General features: G+C 45.2%; 1 protein-coding gene across 12 annotated transcripts in view; it reads right to left on the bottom strand.

Moving 5' to 3' along the window:
* Positions 1-12,695, bottom strand: part of BACH1 (BTB domain and CNC homolog 1) — a 64,638-nt gene that overhangs the window by 32,248 nt on the left and 19,695 nt on the right. For 7 of the 12 annotated variants that reach the window (XM_036243958.1, XM_036243963.1, XM_036243960.1 and 4 more), the window contains exons 3-4: positions 9,241-10,575; positions 7,861-8,067 (exon numbers count right to left, since the gene is read on the bottom strand). In XM_036243958.1, coding sequence (XP_036099851.1) covers positions 7,861-8,067; positions 9,241-10,575 — 1,542 coding nt within the window. Of the gene's footprint in view, positions 1-67; positions 200-7,860; positions 8,068-9,240; positions 10,576-12,695 lie in introns of those variants that run through there. The other 5 variants (XM_036243964.1, XM_036243962.1, XM_036243967.1 and 2 more) reach the window with 5 other exon arrangements.

The following is a 12,695-nucleotide window of genomic DNA, read 5'->3' as shown; positions in this document are numbered from 1 at the left end:
AATGGCTAATATACAATATTCATTTAAATGTAAGAAGTTAAAAATATTTTAATTGTAACTCACCCAATAAAGATAAGAAGTGGAAGAATTAGTCACCATGGGCAGATGGCTGTGACAACTTATTTTAGGTTAAAGAGTGTTCACTACTAGGAAGAGATGAGTAACAGTTCCCTGTGATGTCAAACCTCTGAAGAGACAGCTTGGAGAAATACACAAATGGCCTTTAGAATATGAATAAAAATGCTCAAATTCACTCAGAAGAGAGAGAAAAATAAAAGCTATCAAGAGACAGCCATTCTCAACATCAGGCAGAAACAAACAAGAGCTGGCATGAAGTCTCACTGAGGCTGTGGAGACAGCCCACTGCCGGGGGGGAGGATGCGCCCACCCTTCAAGCCGAACGCACCCTCTCTGACATGACATATGCATCTACCCAATCCAATGAGAGACACGCTCAAGCGTGAAGAGCCAGTGGACATGGGCACCCACGCAGCACTGACGCCTGTGAGACCCTGGCGTGGGTGCCCGGCGTTGCAGCTCCGAGGAGGATGGCAGCCCCTCTAAACTAAGTGGAACCACCCTTAAGTGACAGGAGCAAATACAGCACAGTCCACATAGAACACTTCTATGGAGCAAAAAAGGGTTACGAAAACACTCACAAAATATGAACTTTTTTTTTTTTTTTTTTTTTAAGAAAAAGAAACACAAAAGTTAAAAATACACACACTAAAAACCTGGTCACCTAAGGAAATAGCCATGAACAGAAGACAGGTGCGGATGGGACCAAGACCTGGGATTTAACTTCTGACCCACACAAATGTCTTATACACAGGTGGGCAAAAGCCAGGTCTACAGATGTTCGTATGGAAAATAATATAACAATTAATAAATAATAATACAAGAATAAACTCTATGTTTTGCATACTCACAATTATAGACCTACTTTTCCCCACCCTATATTCAAAAATGAAAAAATATGAGCAGCAAATCCTAGTAATAACTATAAACAGAAATTAATTTTATTTCAAATACTTTTAAACTTTAAACTTCAATATATGGTATGGCCTGGCTGGTGTGGCTCAGCTGGCTGAGTGTCATCCCCTGGACTGAGAGGTCCTGGTTCAATTCCTGGTCAGAACACATGCCCGGGTTGTGGGCTCCATCCCCAGCAGGGGGCATGCAGGAGGCAGCCGACTGATGTCTCTCTTATCAATGTTTCTCTCCTTCCTCTCTCTAAAATCAATAAAAACATATTTTTAAAAAATAAATCTCAATACGTGATATATGTAAAGACAAAAAAGGGCAAAGAAATATTAAATTTTACTGTTTACTATTAATAGTAACACTGACATTGTAAGTTTGTAACTATTATAAACATTCGTATAAAGCAAATAGTAAATACATTAATGTAATTGGGAGCCAAGACTTTCTTTGTAATAGAAAGAGATAAGATAAAAACATAAAAGAGAAGCAAAGAGAAAAGCCCCACACTGCTGAATTTTGATTGGAAAAATCTACATAAACTCATGGCTTCTGGTGCACTTTTTACTTTTATTTATCGAAGTGCAATACACATACTGAATGCGCACGTGCACATACACACACACACACACTCTTCCCAGCTCTGCCTACAACATGTTAGCAGCAAGCATGTTTTCTAAAGTCTAATATCTGGCTAAAAGTAACAGGAAACCTTAAGAATGGGGAGATCACAAATCTTGGGACTGAGAGCTCCAGGTGAGCCTATGACAAGTAGTTCTAGACCGAACAAAACCACTAATGGGGTCATATCAAAAGGACACCAGAGCTGGCTTGGGGGCTCTCCCTGGTCAAGTTTGAAACTATGTCAACATAAAAAAGAGTAATGACTACTACAGACTCTAAGAAATTAAATGAGAAAGAAACGAACCCAAGAGTGTGTAGTGATATAGAAAAGGGACACACACTGAGGGCAGAGAGGGAAGGAAGGTTCTTTTTAAAGAGGGACACCAATGGCCATGGTTCAAAACCAAAGCTGCAACATCTGGGAGTTGTGCCTCAGACTGTCTCGAGACCCTACTGGCCTTGGTGAAGCTGAGACACTCACGTGGCGACCAACCGCGAGCAGTCCTGGACAACAGCCAGTGCCGAGTGGGGGCCTCAGTCCAACATCCTGCAAGAAACTGATCCTGTCAACAAGCTGTGAGCTAAGGCTTAGAAGGAGACGTTTCTCAGGTTAACCCTTCAATGAGACCTCAGCTGGGCTGACACCCTGCCTGCAGTCTGGGGAGACAGAGGCAGAGCCCTGCTAAGCCATGTCAAATCCCTGTCCCACAGAAACTGAGATCATAAATTGTTTTTAAGTTGTAAAAAATAAATAAAGAGGAATACCAATAAGGATAAGTGGATTAACCATATTTGAACTCCACAGGTTACTGAACAATTACAAACGCAACGAATGCCATTCTGACAAGAACCTGCACTGCCCAGGTGCCCTGGCACTGCCCGGAGACGTGAGGTGGAGCACACCTCACCCACCACGTCCACTCTCGGACCAACAGCTCCAACATTCGCAGTTGACGTGAAACACGAGAGCTGGAGGAGTGAGGTAAATACAACCACGTGTAACTGTCAGTAGATATTAAAAGTGGGATATTCTATGAGAAATATGGCCTGGACTTTTCAGAAAGTTACTGTCATAAAAAAAGAGGACTTGTTCTAGATCGAGGAGCTAAAAAACAACCAAATGAGTTATATGATGATTGAATTCTAGTTTGGACAGAAAAAAAGCATATATAAAACATATATTTGAGGAACAAGGAAGGTAATTTGAATAGGGACTAAGATATGTGAGAATGTCTATTTTTAGGAGATGCATGTTTAAGCATTTAAGGGTGAAATGTCATAATGTGGTGGCTTTCTAATGATTCAGAATAAAAGGAGAGTGGCAGAGGCAGGGAAGACAGAGACATCAAGAACGACCAGCTACATACGAGAGACCAAGACGGACTGACAGAGCAGTCAGCCAGAGGGGGAGAGACCTGGTCAGAAAGACAAGGACCCACAGACAGAAAGGTGAAGCCGATGTGGTAGGAACGTCAACAATGCTGGATCTATGTAAGGTTGTTTATTTTACTATTCATTTAACTTTTCTGAAAGCTTGACATTTTTAGAATGTGAAGGGAAAAGGTGAATCTTAAGGAAAAATCAAAACACATAAGCCTGGCTCCCTGGGAAGCTGTAGGCATGTACTGCAAGGACGTGTCTCATCATCACTGCCACTGCCACTGTGCAGCGCTCGGCAGCTGCTTTGGGAGAAGACAGGACTCTCTTATTTCAATGCCCTGATATTTACAGGCCTGAGCACGTGCTGAGCAAGTGCAAGACACTCTGTCCCTGGGTATCTGAGCCTCGCACCAATCCAAGGGAGGCATTGCTCTTACCCTGCGCTATCGATGAGGAAGTGTGTGCAGTGGAGGTGAAATAATTTCCCGAGGCCACAAACCTACTGAATGGCCGGCAGGACTCCCAGCAGTCCGACTGTCTGACACCGAGCTCTGCAGCCTCTACCTGGCCCGTGTGCCGTGCACGATGAGGACCTGCCCTGAGACTCTCAGCACGTGCATGTTCGGGTCCCCAGGCGCTCTGATGGGTGCCCCCAGATCACACTGCGGCCAGTGGCGCACAGACCACCACCTGATGAGAGTGGGGAGGGCAGCACGCACGCGGGCACAGCAGCCAAAAGAACAGACCAGACCAGGTTCTCTTCTAATAAAACAATGCGGCCTTCACCACAGAATGCAAAGCCCTTAGGACAGGTGAGGTGTCGACTCTACACCATCACGAGGACAACGGCAAGGGTGCAAAATGCCATCTGAATACTGAGCTCAAGTGCTGGTATGAGTCAACATTTGATAACGTCTCAAATTACATTTTGGTAATTAAATTTTTTTCTTTAACAAGCAAGATTCCTTCATTACAAGTTTCCTTTGTTTGAGGTTTAAATGGTATTAGAGCCCTTGATGGTTTGGCTCAGAAGTTAGAGTGTTGGCCTGTGGACCAAAGAGTTGTGGGTTTGATTCCAGTCAAGGGCAAGTACCTCGGTTGCAGTTCATCCCCAGGCCTGATTCAGGGTCATGCGGGAGGTAACCAGCCGATGTGTCCCTCTTGTGTCGATGTTTCTCTCTCTCTCTCTCTCCCCTTCTCTCTCCCTCCTTCCCACTCTACCTGAAGATAAGTAGAAAAATATCCTCAGATGAGGATTAAAAATAAATAAATAAATGGTATTAGAGACACTCATGTTCTAACTTCTGAACTAATCTTCCAGACAAAATAAACATGGACCATGTAAAGAATCCTTTAAAGATAAGAGCTTTCTAAGCCAAACACATAACAAAAGTTGAATGATCCTTGAATTCTGTTCAAGGCCCTTGTTTGCATCGTCCATCTCATGATAAATGCAATGCTGAATTAATGTCTACCCTCTAAAATACCATCCAATCCTAAATAAATGCTAAAAGGCATTACCATCAATTTACCCACCAAATCAATACACAACTTCCCCATTCTTCAAAAGTTCTACTCAGACTGACAGAAATTAGTACTGGAAAGTACCACTCACAACCGCACTGAATGCGAACCGCGTCTCCCGTGGGCATCCTCAGCACACTGCGCTGGAAGTGTCCTCCCTACAACCTTGACCCGCCTTGAGGACATTTAAGTCATTATTCTAATTGTAATGAAAATACTTCTGTCTTGTGCTGATCCATCCAGTCTGTTACTGAGGACCAACTGCAGAAAGTTTACAACCAATAGCCAAAGACTAAAGTTTACTAAGATCTGGGGTCTTTTGCTGACTAAGGGGCCAGGGCAATATACACTGTGAATTCATTCATACGTTAATATAATCCATTGCTGGCTATGTAGAAATGGCTGTTCATAAACACGTAACTTCCCTTAAATAGGTTTGCTAAACTCCACCCAGACTATGAAGACTGGGAAACACCATGTGTCTACTGACCACGATTCCCATGACCCTCAGTAAACAGAACGTCCAACCTCCTATTCTCAACTCTCCACACTGCTGCCTGCAAACCTGTGGACCAAGTGTAGCTGTAACTGCTACTTGTTCACTCTTCACCGAAGACAAGATCCATGACATCACCCCACAACCAGGGTCTGAGAAAACTTCATGCAATGAACATCTCGGGACCCAATCCGTCCCCAGGATAGGCAGCTCCCTCAGAGCACGTCCCACTCAGCCCAGCTGCGGAGAGGCTGTAGCAGCAGAGGCTCCTGGCGCCCACACTGCACGTGGGCTGCCTGTGTGTAGTGTGCGGGGCTGCGCAGAGCTCAAGGAAGCTGAACAAGGCAAGTCACACCAACAAACCACCCTAATGTCTGCTCTGGGATATCGTGGAAGAGGAAAGAGACTGAGCGGCTCGACCGGTACACATGCAGGTGAACAGACCCGCCGGGCAGTGAGCACTGCCTGCCAGAGAGGTGGGCTCTAGGCAGCCACATGTCTGCTGCCTGCCCTGCTTTCTAGTCACAGACAAGGACACCTGAGCAAAAGGCCGACTGTATGCTCTTCTCCTTGGGAATTCAGACCTGGATGGACAGGCACTAGTCCACACCTACGTGGACTGATTTGTTGAACTGAACCTGCAGTCTCCTCTGGACCAGTCCCTGGAGGAGGAAAGTCTCCAGGGGTGCACAGCGGCCACTGCGGCCATCAGCACACAGCCATCCTGGGCTGTGCAGGGTGCGCTCAGGGAGAAGATGAGCTGTTGTCCACTCTCCTGTTCTGTCATGTTTATGAGGCCAGGCTCCACTCACTGTTCAGGGTACTGACCAATCTGATTTTTCATTTTATAAAAACTGCTGGGAAACTAAATATTCCTTTGTATTAAAAATTAACCACCAGTCACTCCACTGCCTATTTGAAAGGAACCTTACTGTAATGAGAGGCAATATAAGGGCAGGGTCCAAACCCAAAGTTTATAGTTCAGGCAGAGATATTAGGAAAGAAACTAAGGAAGAGATACTAAACATAGATGAATGATGGCATAGCAATAAGAAGAAAAGGGTACTATTTATTAAGAGCTTACAATGTGCCAGGCAGCTCACTACACTCTCCAGATGTATTAATAATCTCCATGAGACCCACTCCGCAGCGTGAGAACTAGTACTGGCCCATCTGACAGACAGGAAACCTGAAGGACAGAGAAACTAAACAGCCTTTAGTTTGTAACCCAAAGTTACAAAGTGCCACGGGTGGGAGTCAGACTCAGAACCCTCTCTGCTGAAGCAAAGGCAGAGGCGCAGCAAGCCCAGCGACAGGAGCCAGGCCTCGCCATCCGACCACCACCAACTATCCAGCAGGCCAGCATCACACTTCAATAAAAAAGTGTAAGTTGAGACCTGCGAGCCAGGAAATAGAATAGTTCTAAAGGGTAATAACTACTCCCCAACATACTTACTTAGTATCCATTTACAAATAAAATTACTTACAAAACAGACTGGATCAGTCTAAGGTTTGTTTTGTTTTCATTTCTGTCTATTTTTAGGATGGAGAACACTGGACAAATTCTACCTCTGCTATCGCCAGTGGAGGAAGGAAAACAACACGCCGCAGGTCTAAGAAGGGTCACAGCATGACCTCGAGCAGCTCTCCCTGAGCCACAGTCTCAAGTGCAGAGCAAGCTGAAGAAACTGCTCCACTCCCCTACAGGCAGGAAGAGCTCGACGCAGAGCTGTGTACGAGAGCGCACTGCTGCTCCAGGTAAGGACTGATGCACACCCCGAACCGGTAAACAGGGCCAAGCGACTTTCCTTCTTTGCTCCCAGCACACTTGAACCATTCAGCAAAGTCACACAGCACCCTCTCTCTCTTATGCCTTCACTTGTAAAACATCTGGTTTCTCTTCCATCTTTACAGGTACACTTCATCTTCTTATATAGTTACTGTTTGCACAATTAAAGTATATACAAAAGACATAAATTTTTATTTTTCCATTTTTTGAATGGTTGTCTTTTTTATAAATTGTTTCATTGCTATTCATAGCTAGGATGTTTCTGCTTGAAGGTTTGCAACAATCACAATCTTAAACTTGCACCGATAATTAACTGAACACTGAGGGCATGTTTTCCCACAGTGGGCCCTGTTCCCCACCCACCACCCCTGCACTCTCACAGGTGCTTCTCATAGTGTTCCTTCCAGCAGCCACCAGGGGACAGAGAAGCATGGCAAAGTTACCCCATTTTTTAGTTAATTTGTGTTTTGATGCTGGAACAGAAATGATGTACTAAAATAAGCATCCCTCACACTCAGAGTCTCATTAGATCTTTAAACTTACAAATTCATATCAGCATGTGTGTATTTGCCTTAGATAAAAGATCCAAACTGGTTTGTTTTGGTATCAGCCAAAACAAGTTATTCAAGTCTACAGTCTATTTACACTAACAACTGAACTATCAGACTTTATAGATACCAAACACAGCACAAAGACACTGCAGTGCCTTACGTCTATAATCTTTACTCAATCACTAAGAATTAGGTGGATAGTAAAAATATCCTTCATTTGTAAATCATTAAAAAGGCACCCAGAAACAGTTCTCAACTTATATATTACAGCACATTATACTATCATATGTAGAATATTCACATAAGTAAAAGTCTATGAACAGCCTCTTTTTTATTTCCTAAGTTTTCTGAAAATGTCATAAAATTTATTTTCTTAAAACAGTAACTGGTAAGTTTTAAAATTAATGTATAATTTAATATTATAATCTGACTCGGGAATTAAAATAGCTATTTCTTCTACCAAAAAAGACTGGATGGATGTGGTAGAATTTAAGTAAGGAGAAACTTGCACTTACCAGCTTCTCGATTTCTGACTCAAGATTCTGTATACAGTCAAGTTTCCTCTTGCGGCAGCGCTGGGCAGCAATCCTGTTCTTGCTCCTTCGTCGAATATCATGGATACAGTCCAGTTGTTCCGGACTCAGCTTGTGCATTTTCAACAAGGACTGGAAATCATTCCGAGAGAGGGAGATTATTCGCTGTGCGTTGAATGGCAATTTCACCTAGAATGTGAAACACATGTTAGTCCCTGTGCTGGATCTATGACCGCACTTGAACCTGGGGGGAGGACACGCGTCCCTGCTGTCCAGAGGCCCTCCTCACACTGCAAAGACAGATCTTTGTTCCCAGTGTCTGTACAATACCTGGGAATAAACGTAACCAAGGAGGTAACAGATCTGTTCTCAGAAAACTACAGGACATTGAATAAAGAAATAAAGGAAGCCCTGGCCGGTTTGGCTCAGCGGTTGGAGCATCAGCCTGCAGACCATAGGGTCTGGGGTTTGAGTCCCAGACAAGGGCATGTACCCGGCCCCAGAGAGTCCAGTCGGGGTCATGCGGGAGGCAACCAATTGATGTGTCTCTCTCATACTGATGTTTCTCTCTCCCCCCCCCCCCTCCTGCAGTCTATCTAAAACTCAATGGGAAAATATCCTCGGGTGAGGATTAACAACAACAAAAAATGTTAACTATAACTCATGCATACATCTTATTTCTTAAATGAAATCACCAATCACCTCCTTCCACAGCCAAGGGAAAAAACAGCCTCTTACACACTTCCAAACCTGTCATCCAACAACCATAAAGCCAAAGAAAATGATAAAGAACTAATAAGCCTTATTATTGCTGGAGTCACAGGACTGTCTTACAACAGTGGCTGTCACACACGCAGCGCATGAAGCACACAAACGAGCTGCCGGGGTGAGCGCCACACCAACTGCCTGCAGCGCTTGCTGAGTCCCTGAGACACCCATCCGTTCAGTGAGCAGCTGAGCTGGCCACGGGAGAGGGAGACAGGCGATCTGTGCAGGCTGATGCACACCTGCCAGGGACTGTCCCGCCAGAGACCTGGGGGCAGTGCTCCAGGAGCTGCAGGCAGCAGCCAGGACCACTGCCTCTGCTGGGGCGTGGCATCTGATAGAAGCAGTGACACAGCCAATGTGTGACTCTGTGCCACGGTTAACATAAGCACGGCTGCTTGAGATCCGTGAACACAGAAGTCCTAACTTCCTCACAGTTGTTAGATACAGACTCCACAGTTTCATATCCAACTATGTATGGGTTTCCTCCTCCCGGACCCTGCTCTTATCCCTAGTGGTGCAACAGGAGCTCACACAGTAAATCCCAACCAGTGGTGGTGAAACCATGACTTAGCTACACCCACGTGCCCCCCTCACCTCACATTCTTGTTCTCTGGCTGAACAGGGTTCACTGTCTCCTTCCGTGTCCGTCTCAGAGTCGTCTCCCAAGCTGATCACACAAGCATACGGACAAGGTTCCTGCTGGGGTTCTGAGACATAATCGTCAGCTCCAGCTTCCAAACTGCTCGAATGGCCTTCGGTGCTCAGAGTACTTATAAAAGGGCAGTTGACAGAACTTAACGTTGCGAAAGTCCTCTGACCTGGTTCTGGGCTCTCACTAATCCTGATCCCTAACCAGGGACACTCAGACCGTTTCTGTGAGTGGACCTGTTCTGATCCATCCTTTGCCACGGCAGGTGACGACTGCATTTGGCAAGGAGAGTCTGAACTGCAAATGTCACTCCAGAAGCCCTTTGCCAGGTGCTCTGCCACCTCCCGTTCCACACTACTCCGGTCACCAGGAGCCAGGCTGCTCTCTTCCCTGGGGCCGGAGTCAGATTTCAAATGTAAATCTTGACTTTCAGCAAATGTTTTCTCTTCTCCAACATCTGGGCCTGGCAAAGGCTTTTCTGTTAACACTGTTGTGTTTTGCATACCAGCAAGATTCAAGTCACCATATTGGTCATATGTGTGTAGGAGGGACAGAGAGTAGAGCCCCGGGGGGTCTGCAGAAGAGTGGAGGAAAGGGGAGATGTCTGTCTTCCCCAAGGGGCACTGAGGAGCAGGCTCTTTCTTGGTGTCTCCATGTTCCATCGCTATTTTACTTTCTTCACATTTTAACATCTGCACAGCTGCACAGCCCTGGATCCCTCCCGGACATTCATTCTCAGACGGCTCACTTGGCTGAACAGAGGTGGGAACGTCTTTGAACCCGGACTCCACAGTTCGCACTCTGTCCGTTCCAAACGCTTTTTGGAATTTCCTGTATTTGGGGCACAAAGATGGCAAAGCCAGAGCAGCACCCTTTTCTAAGCACATGGACTCGCACGTCTGACTGGCACTGTCTTGCAGAGGAGGTGATAGTTTTGTATTTCCTTGATAACCACGAAGTTTACACTGAGGAGACTGAACATCTTTATTTTCCAAAAATTCCTCTACCTCACTAATTTCTAAATCTCTCTGGTCCAAAAGTGGAAATTTGAGGTCTGTTTTCTGACAGTGTGATGGGAAGCATTTTTTTCTTGGGCATTCTTGCTGGTTTGCAGTGGAGTCCGAAGACTTGAATTTGAGAAACTGAAAGCAGGATTCCTCAATGTCATGTACACCTAAAAACTCCACACACTTGCACACTTCGTCCACATTGTCCTTACGTAAGCACAGTTTGGCAGTGTAGGCAAACTGGATCACAGGGTCAAATCCTTTCACTGTCACCTGTCAACACACAAAGTAAAGACAAATGTGTCACTCGAAAGCTGTCTAGCAGATATATACAAGAGGAGGCGGGAATATAGATGAGTAACTCGGCACTGTTATTAAACAGGTGTTTAATCTGGTGCGACAACTATTCCTCCAGGAACTGTGAATTTGAGGGAATCTGAAAAAGCTATCACACCCTAGTCATTGGGACCACACCCTTCTCTTTACACAGTCCACTCTTACTGGCACATGAATTATGATTTACTCCATGAGGTACATACAGAAAGAGAAACAGCACCATAATATCTCCACATTAGCTGCAATAAAGAACCAGTGCGATAAATCAGGACGAACTCCAACACACAGTCAAGTCCCAGGTGTCTGCTGTCAGCCCAGTTCCTGGCAATCAGTGCTCCAAATACTGTACTCTCAAAGATAAAAACAATACATCTAAAGCACTTACAGTAGTTCTAATCCATGGCACATGCACAATCAATGGTGACTGTTCCCTTTATCTCATGCCAAACATTTCTAATAGAATTTTTAAAGATTCAGATTTTAAAAATGAACAAAGTGAAGTTCTAACAACCATGCCTCCTACTGTTTCAGCAGAGTCATGGACTCCAGGAAACAAGCCTTCGAGCAGGAGCTTGTACGTCCACAATGACCTGCCTCTGCAAAGTGAGGGCAATGGAACCTACCGAAGTGCACAGAAAAGCCTCATTCTGGGTTAAAGACACAAATCAATTTTACCCCACTGAGTTCCTGTAAGAGTGATCAGGATATTGTTTGCATGATCTTCCTAAAACATTCTAAGCTGTGCGTACTGAACTAGCTTTTACATGGCCTAAAACCAAAAGCAGCAACAACCCAGTGTCAGCGAGGCTGCAGAGGAGCGACACGCTCACCCGTGGCGGGGAAGTGGGAGTGGCACAGCCACTCAGCAAACAGGCCAGGGCTTCTCGTGAGCTAACACACAGCCACCTCTATCCCTGCAACTGTGCGCCTGCCCTCCACCCCCGAGGATGACTGTGCACAGATGTCCACAGCCACTTCATCTGTAATAGCCAGAGCCTGAACTAGCGAATTTCCTTCGGTAGGTGTACAGTTAAATACAAACGGCTACATCCATACTGTGGATTACTACTCGGCAGTAAAAAGGACTACTGATACATGCAATCCAGATGAATCCCAGCGGACTAAATGGAAAAAAGCCAATCCCAAAGGTCACATCCATTGATTCAATTATGTAATCCTTTGAAATGACACAACTTGAGAAGAGGGGGGCAGATGAGTGGTTGTCAGGGGTTAGGGAAGGAGGGTGTGATTATAAATGGGCAACACAAGGGATCCTTGGGTGCTGGAATCATTCAGTACCCCAACTGAGGTGGACACACAGACCTCCACAGGGGATGGAACTGTACCAAACTCCACACACACACTGAGTGCAAAGAAAACCATAAAGTCTGAGTAAGACGACAGACTGTTTCCATGTCAATATCCCGGCTGTGATTACTACAATTTTGCAAAATGTCACCATGGAGGAAACGGGGCAAAGGACACCAGAGATCTCTGCACTTCTGTGAATTTGCAGGTACGGGTAAATTTCAATTAGCAATTTTTAAAAATACATTAAAATAACCAAAAAAGGCTTTTAAGACAGTGATTTATATCATATTTTCAGTCTGTCACTACTGCAAATATTTGAAAATGTAGAGGATGCACACTCAAATTAGAGCGAATAAATGAATACATATGTACACACACATGCACCCACCCAGATAACTTCCCTCTCGTGTCCCCGAATCACACTTTCCTCTACTGGGAAAGCAGAAGGAACTAAAAACACAGACCACATAGGAAAGTGTACCTCCAGCATGAGATGTGCGCTACCCTCAACAGTGATGGCTCACGACAGCAGGCCTTCCTGTCACTTTGTTGGTATTGCCGTCCTCGCTCAGACCTCTACACAGAACTGACCACCTGTTGATCCCCCAAATGGCAGGCACAACTTCACAGACATATGTGTGGCCATACAGGCCTGGTGCACACAAAGAAGTTCTACATACTTTCTTCAATTCCTCTTAACAAATCCTCGTGTGTCCCAAGGCCCTAGGCCCACCGCGCCCCCAGCT

Source organism: Molossus molossus, unplaced genomic scaffold (genome assembly GCF_014108415.1).
Source record: "Molossus molossus isolate mMolMol1 unplaced genomic scaffold, mMolMol1.p scaffold_m16_p_5, whole genome shotgun sequence".
Classification (NCBI taxonomy): domain Eukaryota; kingdom Metazoa; phylum Chordata; class Mammalia; order Chiroptera; family Molossidae; genus Molossus; species Molossus molossus.
Note: the sequence above shows the minus strand (reverse complement) of the source record. Positions and strands in the feature narration are given on the sequence as shown.